Source organism: Photinus pyralis, unplaced genomic scaffold (genome assembly GCF_008802855.1).
Source record: "Photinus pyralis isolate 1611_PpyrPB1 unplaced genomic scaffold, Ppyr1.3 Ppyr1.4_LG2, whole genome shotgun sequence".
Classification (NCBI taxonomy): Eukaryota; Metazoa; Arthropoda; class Insecta; order Coleoptera; family Lampyridae; genus Photinus; species Photinus pyralis.
This window is the reverse complement of record NW_022170403.1, coordinates 15342979-15356937: the sequence shown is the minus strand read 5'-3', so window position 1 is coordinate 15356937 and position 13959 is coordinate 15342979. Positions and strand designations below refer to the sequence as shown.

General features: G+C 32.8%; 2 protein-coding genes across 3 annotated transcripts; both read right to left on the bottom strand.

Moving 5' to 3' along the window:
- Positions 1 to 27: 27 nt before the first annotated feature.
- On the bottom strand, positions 28 to 4254 carry LOC116164115 (ras-related protein Rab-11A-like). Of its 2 annotated transcripts, XM_031478244.1 has the most exons (6): positions 4073 to 4254; positions 3927 to 4020; positions 3233 to 3354; positions 648 to 996; positions 428 to 597; positions 28 to 374 (listed from the first exon to the last, which is right to left on the bottom strand). In XM_031478244.1, the coding sequence occupies exons 2-5, from the start codon at positions 3964 to 3966 to the stop codon at positions 461 to 463; spliced, it is 648 nt and encodes a 215-aa protein (XP_031334104.1). In that variant the 5' UTR covers positions 3967 to 4020; positions 4073 to 4254; the 3' UTR covers positions 28 to 374; positions 428 to 460. The 2 variants fall into 2 exon arrangements, with proteins under 2 accessions (XP_031334104.1, XP_031334102.1); XM_031478242.1 differs by having other exon boundaries at positions 3927 to 4254.
- A 1367-nt stretch (positions 4255 to 5621) lies between these two features.
- On the bottom strand, positions 5622 to 9353 carry LOC116164361 (serine/threonine-protein kinase Warts-like). Its single transcript, XM_031478527.1, has 2 exons — positions 8849 to 9353; positions 5622 to 7702 (listed from the first exon to the last, which is right to left on the bottom strand). The coding sequence occupies exons 1-2, from the start codon at positions 9107 to 9109 to the stop codon at positions 7271 to 7273; spliced, it is 693 nt and encodes a 230-aa protein (XP_031334387.1). The 5' UTR covers positions 9110 to 9353; the 3' UTR covers positions 5622 to 7270.
- Between the last annotated feature and the right edge of the window lie 4606 nt (positions 9354 to 13959).

The following is a 13959-nucleotide window of genomic DNA, read 5'->3' as shown; positions in this document are numbered from 1 at the left end:
CAATGATCAACATTTTTTGAAATCGAATAAAATGTACAGTTTAAAAAAGAAACGGAAAAGTTCAATAATATTAATGGAAAATAAGCATATAATTTATCTAATGATACATTTCAATCACAAGTTTATAAATTTTTAATACGAAAAACAACACAATGAATAAATGGCCTAGTAACATAAAATACCCAGTGACAAATATCTGTTATAAAAAAAATAAAACATAAGAATCTACATCAGCATATAAATGTGCAGTAAAACAGCTGAATTCACTGCTAAGTCACTAGCTTATGTATAGAACATCCATGATTAAATGAACTAAACAATATACAGTAATTTGTGTTGTAGGCATAATCACTATTTAATGCTGTTGATGATTTCTAAAATTGATATATATATTTTTAATTATCACTGCCAGTAAAAAAAAACTTACGCAAAACTATCTTAAATTGGTTTTCTCAAGATGTTACTGACAGCACTGCTTACGTACACTATCTGTGTTCATGGTAGGTTTCACATCAATTGGCTCAACGTTCTGCGGTCGAATGGTATCACCTTCCGGAGGATCTCTAATTTGTTTTTGTGACACAATTCGATAGATTTCTATAAGTTGAATTGTGAACTAAATTTGACGTCCAATGCGTTTGTCTTACCTGTGAGTATATTTTGAAAAGCAGTGTCAACATTAGTCGAATCGAGCGCCGAAGTTTCAATAAATGACAAACCGTTTCTCTCTGCAAATCCTTTCGCTTCGTCTGTAAGAACAGCGCGCAAATGCCTAAGATCTGATTTGTTACCAACCAACATTATAACTATGTTTTGGTCTGCATGGTCACGCAATTCACGTAACCAACGCTCTACATTTTCGTAAGTTAAGTGTTTAGCTATATCGTACACTAACAATGCTCCCACAGCACCTCTATAATACGCTGCTGTTATAGCACGATATCGTTCCTGACCAGCAGTATCCCATATTTGCGCTTTAATTGTTTTACCATCCACCTAAGAATGCAAAGTATAATAATTAGTGATGCAATAAAAAACAAAATTGACATGGAAAAATATGCAAAATATTTAAGATGTCTGTCTCACTATGCAATAATGATGAGAGGTGTTTCACTTTTGTATGTACAAAAAACGCCGCAGTCGATCTAGAAATCCTTCTGTTGCTGCATATTGATATTTCCATTGCACAAACCTTTTGCTTGCACAACTGTCTTTACCAATAAAACACCAAGATCAATTTAAAAATCATAATGTTGTTACTTTTGTAATACAATTTTTAAATGAAGAATAGTACCTATATTAAAGCATAAGTTGCAGAAGGCGCTATATTCTAGCACGAGTTCAAGTTTCGAACCTGAGCCGCGTAGAGGCGAAGGTTCGAATGAACGAGTGCTAGAAAGGCCTTCTGCAACATATACTTTATACTATTTTCTCTGTTGAGCATTTTAATTGTATTAAAAAAATTAACAATTCTGACATTTTCTGTAATAAATATTTCAATAAAGAAATTAAGTTGGCAACACCAAAAATTTTTCAATAAAGAAATTAAGTTGGCTACGCTACATTTTGAAAAAATTCAATTTAACAAGCGCGTCAAATACGAATTTGTGCAGTATATTTTAGTTTTTTCAATAAAAAGTGAATAATGTGCGAAGAAATTCTTCCTTCCACTCCTCCAGAGCTTCGACAGTTAGCAGAAGAGACTGTTCATAATTTGCTACCAGGCAATAATTTCACAATTATTCTAAAAGTTTATAATAATTGTGCATTTAGTGACAAAGATTAGTTTTGTAATTTTGTTAGGTTATAAAACCTCATTTGTATGAAATGTGGATTTCTTTAAGTACCTACACTGAATTTTCAATACCTAATGATTTCAATTACCCGTATCGTTAATAACTGTAACATAATGTTATAACAATAAGTGAAATTAGTCCACATTTTACTAAACCGTTGAGATAAGTATTAACGTCTAAATCATCCAGGCAGAACTTTGAATTGAACATTCGCGTATATGATCAGCCTGGATGATTTAGACGAGCATGCCAACCACTGAATACTAAATGTTCTTAAAAATCTGTCAGTTGTGGAAAATAGTTACCAAAAATAGTGTTGGAATGAAACTCATTCCAGCACTATTTTTGATATCGGAATACTGTCATTATAAACGCAAAACAGAGAAAAGATTTTACATTAATTACCAATAGTAAGGTTAGGCAGAGTTTTACATCTAAAAACACTTTAAGCGATTACATACCTTATAATATCGTAAATCCAAGCCATATGCGTCTTTAAAAATCGAGTTTATATAAAACGTAAAATAAAGCAAATACAAGAAACAAAGTGTAAAGTAGTAACGTGAAGCCGTGACAATTAACAGGTGACACTGTCAATACGATAGTCAGTATAATTAATAATAATTATAGCACGGAGTGTACCGCATCGTTTTGGAGGCTTTCTATTGGCCAGTTTGGAATTTAGCTCCAATATGGTGACCAGAACCAACGACCAATCAAAAATGAGATACCCTGGTATTGTGCATGCAGGTGGCTGTAGCGCAATATTGCAGCTATTTGACTAATATGAAATTAGTTTTTGAAAATTCAAAACAAAAATTTCACTGCAATTCTTGACCGGCATTAGGCACGTGCAAACGGCGATAGCAACTCCAAGGGTGAATGATCAGGTGAAAGGGCAAAATTCAATACAAATACCTTAAATCTCCAGGGTGGCATCTCTCTGTGGACCACGCTATTTTGCAGTAACTTAAAATTACTGAAAACACTTGCAACTACAAAGTAATTCTCAGAATCGCTCTGCATTTTGAGACAGGTATAGCCAAGGGACTGTGATTACAGCAATACTTGTAGGTACATTTTTTCAAGAGTGAAACACCCCTAGGTTAACCAACAATGGAGACTTTGTTTAGAGCTTAAATAAATTAGTTGAAGTTTCCCCTCCACACATACCTATCTGCCACCTCCATGAATGAATCACTCACAACAGCAAATTAAAAATCGGTCATTACTAAATACACAATAAATGAATATTCAGTAGGTCTTAGTCAGTGATGATCAGTAAGATTTATGTAAAATTGACTTTTTGACATGACCTTAATTATTGATCACACATTAAAAAAGCAAAAATGAATGATTATGACAAATGACACATTTTACAAAAATTCATTATCGAGTCCTATAAATATAAAATAAATAAATATGATTACACTCACCTGTATGCTACGTGTGGCAAATTCTACACCTATCGTTGACTTCGATTCCAAATTAAATTCATTTCTAGTAAATCTGGCCAATAAATTACTTTTACCAACACCAGAATCCCCGATTAAAACAACTAAAAAAATTAAATTAATTCAGTCACCTAGAACTTGTAGTCCTCTAAAGGTGCAAAGTACACAATTCAGTTTAATTGCAACGAACACACATTTCACTAGTGATATCAAAAAGAACGAAGGAAATCAGGTGAACCACAAACCACATTAAGAGCGTAGACATCCCGCATTAAGAAAGTGAAGAATTTATATAACAAAGGGCATTTTAATGCAATATTAACCTAAAATTATGTCCCTTATTCCTATGGAAACATTGAGACAACAAAACTGTTTAATGGGTCACTGTTAGTTGGACACAAATAGAATGTTAATTATACTGGTATATTATCACAACATAATTAAAATAAGTCAATAACTTAAATGGAGACACTAATAAGAATGAATACGGTTGGGGTTTAATATCCCTTGATTATATTACAATTTGACCCTTGACTTGAATCTTCACAAATGATTAAAATACTCTATTTGTGACGGCATACGTCAAATTAGTCATTTATAATTTTTACAGGTAAATTCACGCGTAAAAGGTCTGAAAACATTCCACTCGCACTTATGTGTACAACAAAGTACTTACCCTTAAATAAATAATCATATTCGTCATCCCTTGTATTCATTTTATTTTTTTTTCAGATATGCAATCCTCCCTAATACGTAGGTATAACGTTCAACTAAAATAACACAAAACAGCAACTATTGCATTTATCACTGATCAATATTCACAATGCCACGTAAATAATTTTATCACAGACGCATTTCTAATAATGGTACAATCTTCCTATTCGCGATTGTGGAAATAATTTTGGTATAATTTATAAATACTAATAAACAGAGAACAAAATGGAGCCTCGTATTGTTTGGTTTCCTCCTTTTGTACACGCCCCTTCTTGTTGACTGTCACAATATTTAATGGCGCCTGCGCATTTGTCATAAACTGACGTTTAATGTCAATTGAAGCCAGGTTTACACTATCACACGAACATCGTTTCATTTAAACCACACTAACATACGACCCGAAGTTGGATTACTTCTGGCAATGACTCATAGATGGCATGAACACCGTATAAGATTAGTGTCGTTGGAAAAACGAATATGTACTTTTTTGCGATCCTTTGTAAATAATTCCAAATCCTGAACTAAAGTTCGGTTAATAAATTAGATTCATATAGCATTAGTCGGTTGGCGGATTAAAATCTGAAATTGTGTTCCCTATTTTTGACACGCCACACTATAATGTACACAAAAATTTAGATTTACCCGCTACTTTAAAATTAATCCTATTCGAAATTAATTTTAGAATTGAATAGTTTCGAACGTGTAATCAATTGAAATCATGTTTACACAAGTTGAATGGACGTCCACTTACAATAAGGAGTTCATTAAACATTTTCGCCCCTAAAAGTTCTTTTAATTCATAAAATAGTTATAATTTTAAAAAATATCTTATCTTGAACACTTTGTTCCCAGAAACCCATTTATTCCGACTTGGAATATAACTTCTCAATTTAGCCTCACAAAGTTCGACCGATACCTACATTAATTTAAACTCCACAATGATCTTTAATCTCAGAGGTTCTCACTATCATAAACTCTCACTTGAACTTTAGCTCACAAATTCTAACTGTCTAATTTTGACCTCTATGCAACTATCTATAGAGTTCGAATTTCTAACTATCCAGAAATTCCAAAGATTGGGATTTTCGATTTTACCACGGAAAATAATTTTATTTCTGTAATTCTGATTTAATTTCGAGAATTCAGATTTGAATCGGTAATTTAAAGCTTTATCGCAGTAATTCCGACTTTAGCAGTAACCTTGGAAATTCTGACTTAAAATCAATATTTCCAATTCTATTTCACAAATTGCTAATAACGCCTTAATGTGGAAGCCCAACAATTCACAGAAGTAGAAATTTCGGACTTCACCTCAGAAATTTCAACTTTAGCCAGGAAATTCCTGTCTGAACTATAAGGAGTTGTAGGTGTTCAGCAAAGCCGTGGACTCCACAAATATATGGTGTGGAAAAAACAGGTGCTTACACAAACTCACTTTCGACAAATCGAGCAACCACACATAATCCACTAAGACAAATTCTGAGTGGTCAAGTGAAAGAGTGCTTCTTCTGTGTCCATATTGTCCCGTGATTAGCGCAACAGTTAATGTAATTTGTTTTAATCGTTATTTTCTGTTTATCTGCGAGTTCACAAAACATTCGGGTTCAGATTCGACCAATGATATCGATAAACAAGGAATTGATAGAAAAATAATAAAATAACGAAAAAGTTATGTATTGACAGAGTTTTATAGTACAAAGCAGTTCACTGCTGGTTAAGTTGAAAATACCTTTTGTTACCTCATCTAGAGCTATTTTAATGTATTCAATTTTTTGTGATCATGTAGCCTAAAAGTTTGGGCATAACTTATTGGATTACTCCATTTTGTTTTTTTTTAATAACAGTCTTAAAATCACACAACAATTTTAACATAAATAAGACTAACATAAATAAATACATATAACCATAGCTTTTTACCTTTTTCATAATTTTTCATAATTCGTTGTTAAACACATTTAGGTATCTTATTTATATTATTTACAAAATAGTTTACAATAAATTTCGGTATATGGCAAAATTTATATATTACTTTACATATTATACAAATTTAATTTTAAATAAATTTTACAATAATTTATTGATGAATTACAGATTGATCCACAAAGTACATGTTTCGGCCTTACGATTAATGAATAATGTTAACATTAGAGATTGTCTTTATGGATAATCGGTAAATATCACATTTATTATGTATTAACAAGTAGCACCATTATTTCAAATTATAGATTAAGATGAAGTAAAAATCTTTATTTCTTGCCATGATTGTACTATCATAACTTTCTGTAAACTTGGAAATCATGGTTTAATGCATTATTTGACAGAGTATAAAAAAGTGCACTACTGTAGGGTATATACCTGAACTAATTTTGATTGATCCAATATAATCATCAATGATCAAATGCCAACATTTGTTAACATGCAATTTATAAAACTCAAACATGTGCAAAAATACACAAAGTGTCAACAAAATTGTATATAGGTAAACATCGAATAAAGTTAAAGAAGAAAATTAAATGATAGTTTTGGCTCAGGTGGTGCCCTACATTGTGCAAGTTGTATGTCAACAGATAGTATCTGAAATATTGCGTTAATGAAGTAAATAAACAAACCAATACTAACACCAACTGTTGAAGAATAACACAATTTAGACATTTCTTTACTTTGGTTTTATTTTTTACTAATACGATAATGAAAATGATCACACCGCTAAACTATTTAGTGGATTACGTATTTCTAAAATCATCAATCTATAACATTTTTCTAATTATAAGGCACATTGTATTTGGTAATGCATAACATTCTAAACCATCTGATCAAAGTAGAGAATATAAGATAATACCAACTGTAAAAAAATTATAACACTAATCTTCATTAATAAAGAAATGATTACAGATGAGAAGAGATGTGAAAATGAGGGGATGATACTGGCTAATATTGCCAATAGATGTGATGAATCCATTATTAAAATAGCAAAAAATGTGTTAATATCAAGCATATCACAGATGCTTCGCAAATAAAAACTAATCTTAGGCAGTGATTGATTTACAGCTGTAAATAGATAATATCCAAAAATTCTTTTTAAATAAACAAAAATGTACTTCACGAGTAACTGAGTGATGCTGATGATTTTAGAAATAACTTTTATAATCATTCTGCTTAATCGTAATATACAACAGAAGCAAACAAAAGCATCTCTTTGCGAATTTACGCCTTACAAGCGTTCTGGGCATGCAAACTCGTATGTCATTGGCAAGAGCATAAACATTACTGATCACAAGGGTTTCACCCCATAAAAATTGATACAACTCAAACATAAACAGGACCTTGATTTTCATTATTGTCGTCTAGATTAATTTTATTAAATGCGGGGCCGCCACCGTCGTCAAAAAATCTTCTAAATGTGAATTCAAAGAACCCGTGAAACGGTTTAGAATTGTCCAAGAATTCGTCCGACGTGCTGGAATCTATCGAGTTTGAATTTCTTAATTTATCCGGATCGACCGGATCAAAGTTTGAAGTGTCCGTTGGATATTCTATTTTAGGAATATGGGGCGCCGATTGACGCCGTAAACCCTTTTCAAAGTCTATACCGTAAAAAAATGGATGAGCTTTCACTTCACTAGCATTTTTACCTAACCGTTTATCCGCACTTGTACACAATTTTAATATCAAGTCTGTACTTTCTTTAGAAAGATTCGCCTGCTTTGGTATGTGTAACGTCGTTTCCCAGTTGATAACCTGTAAGTATAAGTAACTATCAATGTAATTTATGTAAATTATCAATTTTCAATTTGAACTATTTAACACAGTTTCGCGTCATTATCATTTTGGTAAGATTAATGGCCAGTATTATAAAGCATACCTACTTAACTAATGTTGTCAGCTAACAATGTTGTTAACAATGATGTTATTCTGTATATGTTTTAAAAACATCCAATCACATGCCTTAACAACATAGTTAAGTCGTATAATACAGGCCGTAAGAGCGTGGAATTTTAAGTTCAGTTAAATCTGTATATTATCATCATATATTACAATTTTTGGTAAAAAAAATTAATTAAATTCTAGCCAATCAGCATTACAATACCTAATACTATAATTACTAGAGACCAGATTTCATGCTTTTATGCATTACGTAAACATTGTATGCAGCTCAAAATAAAACAATAATCACATTGGCGCAAACAAAATAATGCATATTTTCCATTTTTGGGGTTTTTGTGCATATTTAAGATAGGTTAGCATTTTATTAACTTTTTAAACCATTTTTATTACAAAACAAGTTGGTGGTAGTAATTGCAACAATTATATTTTTATTTATAAATTATAAAGATAAACAAATAATAAATCAAATAAAATAAAAATTATGAAAGACATAGACAAAAGAAAACAATAAAAATAGAAAAAAATAAAAAGAAAAAACAAAAAGAAAAAAAAAGGAATAAAAAAATTTAAAAAAATATGGCGCCTAAGTCAAATTATAAAACATCAGTGGTGTTCAATTCAGCATTAATTTAAAATGCAACCAAATTTCAAGTTCAACAAATTTGAGATGACGAATGTTGGCTGAAGAAAATGTTGAACCTCATCTGATACCTCAACTAAAGTATGCTCCAATTACTCCTGTCGATGCGGAAAGATGTTTCTCTGTCTATAACTACGTACTAAGTAACAAATTTTAAGATGGACCACTTAGAACAATACTTATTCATTAATTGTTTTGATACAGCTTATATGTTTAAATAGTTTGCATTATTTAATTTTTCATGCATATCTTCCATGCTTTTTTTGCCATATTTTTTGTGCATATGCATGTGCATTTTTGATGGTCCCTAATAATGACTATCTAATGCAATTACCATTGATAAAACTAATTTAATTTACCTTGTATTGTGTCTCCGCTGGTGTATTCGCAAGAAAAGGAGGACTTCCCACCAACATCTCGTACAGTATAACACCAACACTCCACCAATCACACAACTGAGTATACCCTGTTCTCTGTAGTACTTCAGGGGCAATGTAGTTTGGAGTACCCACAAGCGAATGCGCCAGACAGCGCTGATGTTCTTGCCTCCGCCTTCGTTCTAGAGGTTTCATACTTTTACATCGACACTCCTCATTATTCCAATCTTCGACGGGTTCCATTGAGTCTTGCCGATTGTGTTCTAAATTTAAATAATGATAACTCAGCAGGTAAGTTACATGTTACACTTTTTGCACAATTTTCAATGGCATTTAATCGTATTTTTGTTCAGAAGTGTTTTTTGTGTTATTCTGCACATTTGACTATGTGAGAACGATGCTATTAGGTACTCTATGCTGGTCTTTTTCGGATTCAACATTCGTTCCAGTGTTTAACACTACATGAGAATAGGTTGATTGTAAGACTAAACTAATAAAGAATACCACAGAATGGAGAAGCGAGTGTCTGGATATTTTATATTAATGTTTAATTGTTGTATACAACACTATGTCATGATGACGTTATTTTGGCTTTAGCACTAGCAGTAATAATTTGACCCCCTGTATGTGGTATAATTGCAATTTTTGGTTTACTTTATTTGAATTTGTGTCTCAGTGTTTGTTTTTCCTTTTAGAAATGTTTGTAAATGCGTAATTCTTGCTTAAATTTTATCGATTTGTCATTTAGATAAGGTACTAATGCGAGATAAAATGGGAATCTGACAAAACCAAAGCGCCAATTCCGAAATATAATGACAGTATTAGGTGAGGCGGCGCAGGTGCCGAATCCAAAGTATCGTCTCCGAAATATAATGACAGTGCAATGTAGTAGTGGTATCACAGCCGTTTCTGACATGTGATGACAGTGCTATGTTTCAGTTTTCGTAAAGTTATATCATTGAATTTATAACTATCAGAAGCGCGGGTTAAATGGCAGGATATGTGACTGTTTTCAATAGTTTAAATTACAAGACGTAGATGTCTCTACCATCGAGAAAGATGAATAATAATGTCAGTTTTTTACCGTTGTTAATTATTATACAGGAATCTGTAATGAACCCACTATCTCGATTTGTAATTGTTGTATACAGAATTCTAGATACCCAAGAAACGTACTTATAAGGCATTTATGTGGCACACGGGATGTTGAATGACGTAAGATAAACATTCTTCCTTTCATGAATCGTGACCTTACTTAACATTCCTTAAGGAAGATTGAATTACATTTGAACAGGAAAGCAAAAAATACGCAGGCATCCTTGATCACTGTAACAGAAATTAAATGTACCTACCTTAACCTATCTATTCTTAATGTTTGTGTGTGTCGGTTAAACCGTTGCCACCAGTTAAACTACCTAGGACAGGGGTCGGCAACCTATTGAAACGGAAGAGCCAAAAATTACAATTTACAAAATTTCCCAGTTCTTAAAGAGCCACAAATAATTTTTGATTCAATATTATAGTTTTTGGCTATATACAGGGTCCTGCAACAGTCCGTCGGTTTTCCTACATAGCTGATAGATACCTGGTAAAAATATTGGTGGTTGCGGATCTACAAAAATTATTTTTGAATGTACAGGGTGTTCCATTTTTACGATGTCAATTAATAACTGATCTTTTTAAATAGAACATCCTGAATATTTGGTTGTTTCAATGCCGTTTGCTCAAAGTGCTATAACTATTCTTTTTCAAATGGAACTACCACTATTTTATTTCGCTATTCGCTTTTGTCTTCTCTTAAATGTTTATAAGGGGTGCCCTGTGCTTAAACTCCGCAGTGTTTAGGTTATTCAATATTTTTCACAAAAGTAGGTACCTACTCATTAATTAATTACGTGTTTATACATCGGAGTAGGCTGGCTATAATAAAAAAAACAAAAGAATACCAGAAAGTAAACAAGTGTCAAAAATTAGATAATTATTTGCTGCAAGTATACTTCTGATACAAAATAAGATTAATTAAAAAGGCGAATTTCGAACAAATGAACTAATTTCTTTAGATAAATACGGAGAGCCGCAACTTTATAGGTATCAAAAGAGCCGCAGGTTGCCGACCCTTGATCTAGGATCACACGTCACACCTGGCAATTTTGATACAAAATAAAAAGGTCGTTAACCTCTTTTCTTTTAAATTCTGACGTTTGAAATTTGTTCTCAATGGTTAATCGATAACTTATCGATAATTATCGATTAATAGATAGTCAATCGATAAATTTTAAAAAATGGTCGACCGGTCAACAAAAAAATAATTTTTTTGCGCATGGGATTTATACATACAGGGTGATTCCTATAGTACCTGCCACCGTTTGGGAGCATATAGGGGGTGCCTAGGGGAGTATTTTGATATAGGACACTTGGGGTCGAAAATCTAAAATAAGGGCGCCAGAACCAAATTTATCTTCTGGAATTTCACGCCTGTATGTAGGCAACCCAACCGACCGACGTTTCGCGCGGAGCGATGCAGAGCGAGTTAGCGCGAGGAAGCGACATGGAAGGGAAGGAGGGAAAACGACAGTCAAAAGCAATAACGTTTACAAGTGTTCAACGTGGCCACCGTTGTTCTCAATGCACTTCCTACATCTAGCCAACTATTATTATACTATTACCATAGTGTTTATTCACTTGATACGCGTCGTTGCAGACGGGATTTCGTGGGTTTAAACAAAATTCTGATCAAGTGTCAGCCACACATCGCCGCCTGAGATCGCTCCGTGTGCACCGCCGGCCGGTTGGGTTGGCTACCTACAGGCGCGAAATTCCAGAAGGTAAATTTGGCTCTGGCACCCTTATTTTAGATTTCCGACCCCAAGTGTCCTATATCAAAATACTCCCCTACACACCACCTACACGCTCCCAAACGGTGGCAGGTACTATAGGAATCACCCTGTATATTCTGACTACTTATAATAAGCAAAAATAAATAAAAAGTGCGATTAAGACATCGAAAATATTTGCTTTTACAAAAGTTACAGCGATTTGATTGAAAGCTTTCAGGGGCGAAAATTAAAGCTGGAATCTTTGTTTTCCCTAAAAAAAAAGAAAAATGGAGGGTGATATTTTTCCGCGGTTACTTAGCAAAGAGGAAAAAAAAATCCTGGAACAGTTTTAAGGCAATATTCCATGGTTTCCCGTTCAGTGTTTCCTGGGAAACCATAGAGCTGAAAATTATGACGAGCTGACAGGATTTGGTTTTGTATCATGGGGTATAGAATGTCTCTAAAGAATAAAGATGCACAGGTTACATTCTCATTTAGATCAATTTAAGGATAATATGGGAGCTTATTTGGAATAAGGACAACACTTTCTCGAGACAATGGAACTTAGACACCTTCCCAAGGCCAGGAAGTTGGAAGCATGATGGAAGATCAGATTCAGTTGAACATGACAAAAACAGCAAAACTGTTCCATTTTTAAACATTTAGACTCTAAGATAAACAAATTATAAATGTAGAAACGTTACCATTTAATAAATCATGCCTATGTAAGTAGGATTCTATAGGTATTTTTATTTTTTGGTTTTTTGCATTTTTTCACACAAAAACAAATACATAACCATTTTTTGTTCTAATTCTTATTTGTGGCTATAGAAGCAATAAAAATAAGGTATACATGTCCCATGCGCAAAAATGCTGTAGACCGGTGTAATTTATCGAAAATGTTAAAGGATTGGTCGATAAACCTATAATTTCCGATAATCTATCGATTAATCTCACAACTAAACTATTAAGATAGATAATTATCAAATTATCGAGAGAATTTTTAACGACATAAACTTTTCAATGTTTAGGTATACCAGTTTACTTCCAACAAAAGCGATGTAAGAGCATTGTTGAGTTGCCATATGATCGCACAATTCACAACCTACTGCTGTACTCATTTTTGAGGATTATCGTCCACTTGATCACCTTTGATTTCAGACAACTTGAGCATCAAAAGATCCTGTTTTATTTAAATTATCTCTCGCAATATCAATACCAAAAAAACAAAAATGTTAGCGAGTGTACACATGGATGATGTAATATATCGATTGAGAATATATATCGATGAGATTTATGAAAAAGTATCGATAGTTTTCTCTTGATAATTTCCGCTACTTATTTATTAATCGATAAATATAGACAATTTTCGTGGCAATAATAATCGATTATTATCAGCAGCTAACAATCATTATTAATTATTTTCAAAAGTTATCGATAATTATAAAAAGTTATCGATAATTATAAAAAGTTATCGATAATTATCAAACGTTATCGATCATTATCGAAAATTAGCCTTACGATTTATCGATAATTGTCGATTATTATCGAAAGTTAACGATAAGTGATTAAAGTTATCGATAATTATCGATAGTTTTCAATTAATGATTAATCGATAATTATCAGACTGAACAGACTTATCGATAAATCGATAACAATTTCATTTATCGCTCAGCTCTAGTAGGTATACGAATTCACGTAAACTGGGACCGATTTATTTGTGCACAATGCTGCATGGTTATAAAAAAGCTGATTCGCGAAATTTAGTTATCAAATGTGAATGTGGAAATGATGTAGCTGCCTGCTTGCAACGGACAATATTTTGCCTTAAAATTTTTTTGATCGTTTTTTAATAACAAAATCTCCCGCTTTCAGTAAAAATGTGGAACCTGCCTATTTTACTGCCTGTGAATAGAATGTATGAAATTGCATTCATTCAAGGACAAGGACTGCAAGCTTCGTTCGTCTAAATGTATTATTATTTACATTACAAATTTACGCAATGCTTCTTAAGGGATCTATTTTTAGAACATTCCAATCCTATTTATAAAACCATTCCAATGATAACACAAAAAACATCCGGAGTTTCTGACATCTGACGATTAAAAAGGAAAATATTCGAATGGTCAAAATAAATGGTTTGTAATGCTGCCATCTAATGTCAATGTAACGCTCCACTTTCGATCGCCCACGGACTTTCAAACGATCGAACTGCTCCTAGCGGCGGCCAGTTGGCACATGGTCACAAAATGTTATATGGGATCCGCGCTTCTGATA

Excerpts from the sequence above, each read along its gene's own strand:
- LOC116164361 (XM_031478527.1), bottom strand. The coding sequence starts at position 9,109 with ATGGAACCCGTCGAAGATTGGAATAATGAGGAGTGTCGATGTAAAAGT. Across the intron at positions 7,703-8,848 it reads CAGCGGAGACACAATACAAG|GTTATCAACTGGGAAACGAC; the intron begins GTAAATTAAATT and ends TTATACTTACAG.
- LOC116164115 (XM_031478242.1), bottom strand. The coding sequence starts at position 3,966 with ATGAATACAAGGGATGACGAATATGATTATTTATTTAAGG. Across the intron at positions 3,355-3,926 it reads ATATGATTATTTATTTAAGG|TTGTTTTAATCGGGGATTCT; the intron begins GTAAGTACTTTG and ends TAATTTTTTTAG. Across the intron at positions 997-3,232 it reads TTGCCACACGTAGCATACAG|GTGGATGGTAAAACAATTAA; the intron begins GTGAGTGTAATC and ends TTGCATTCTTAG.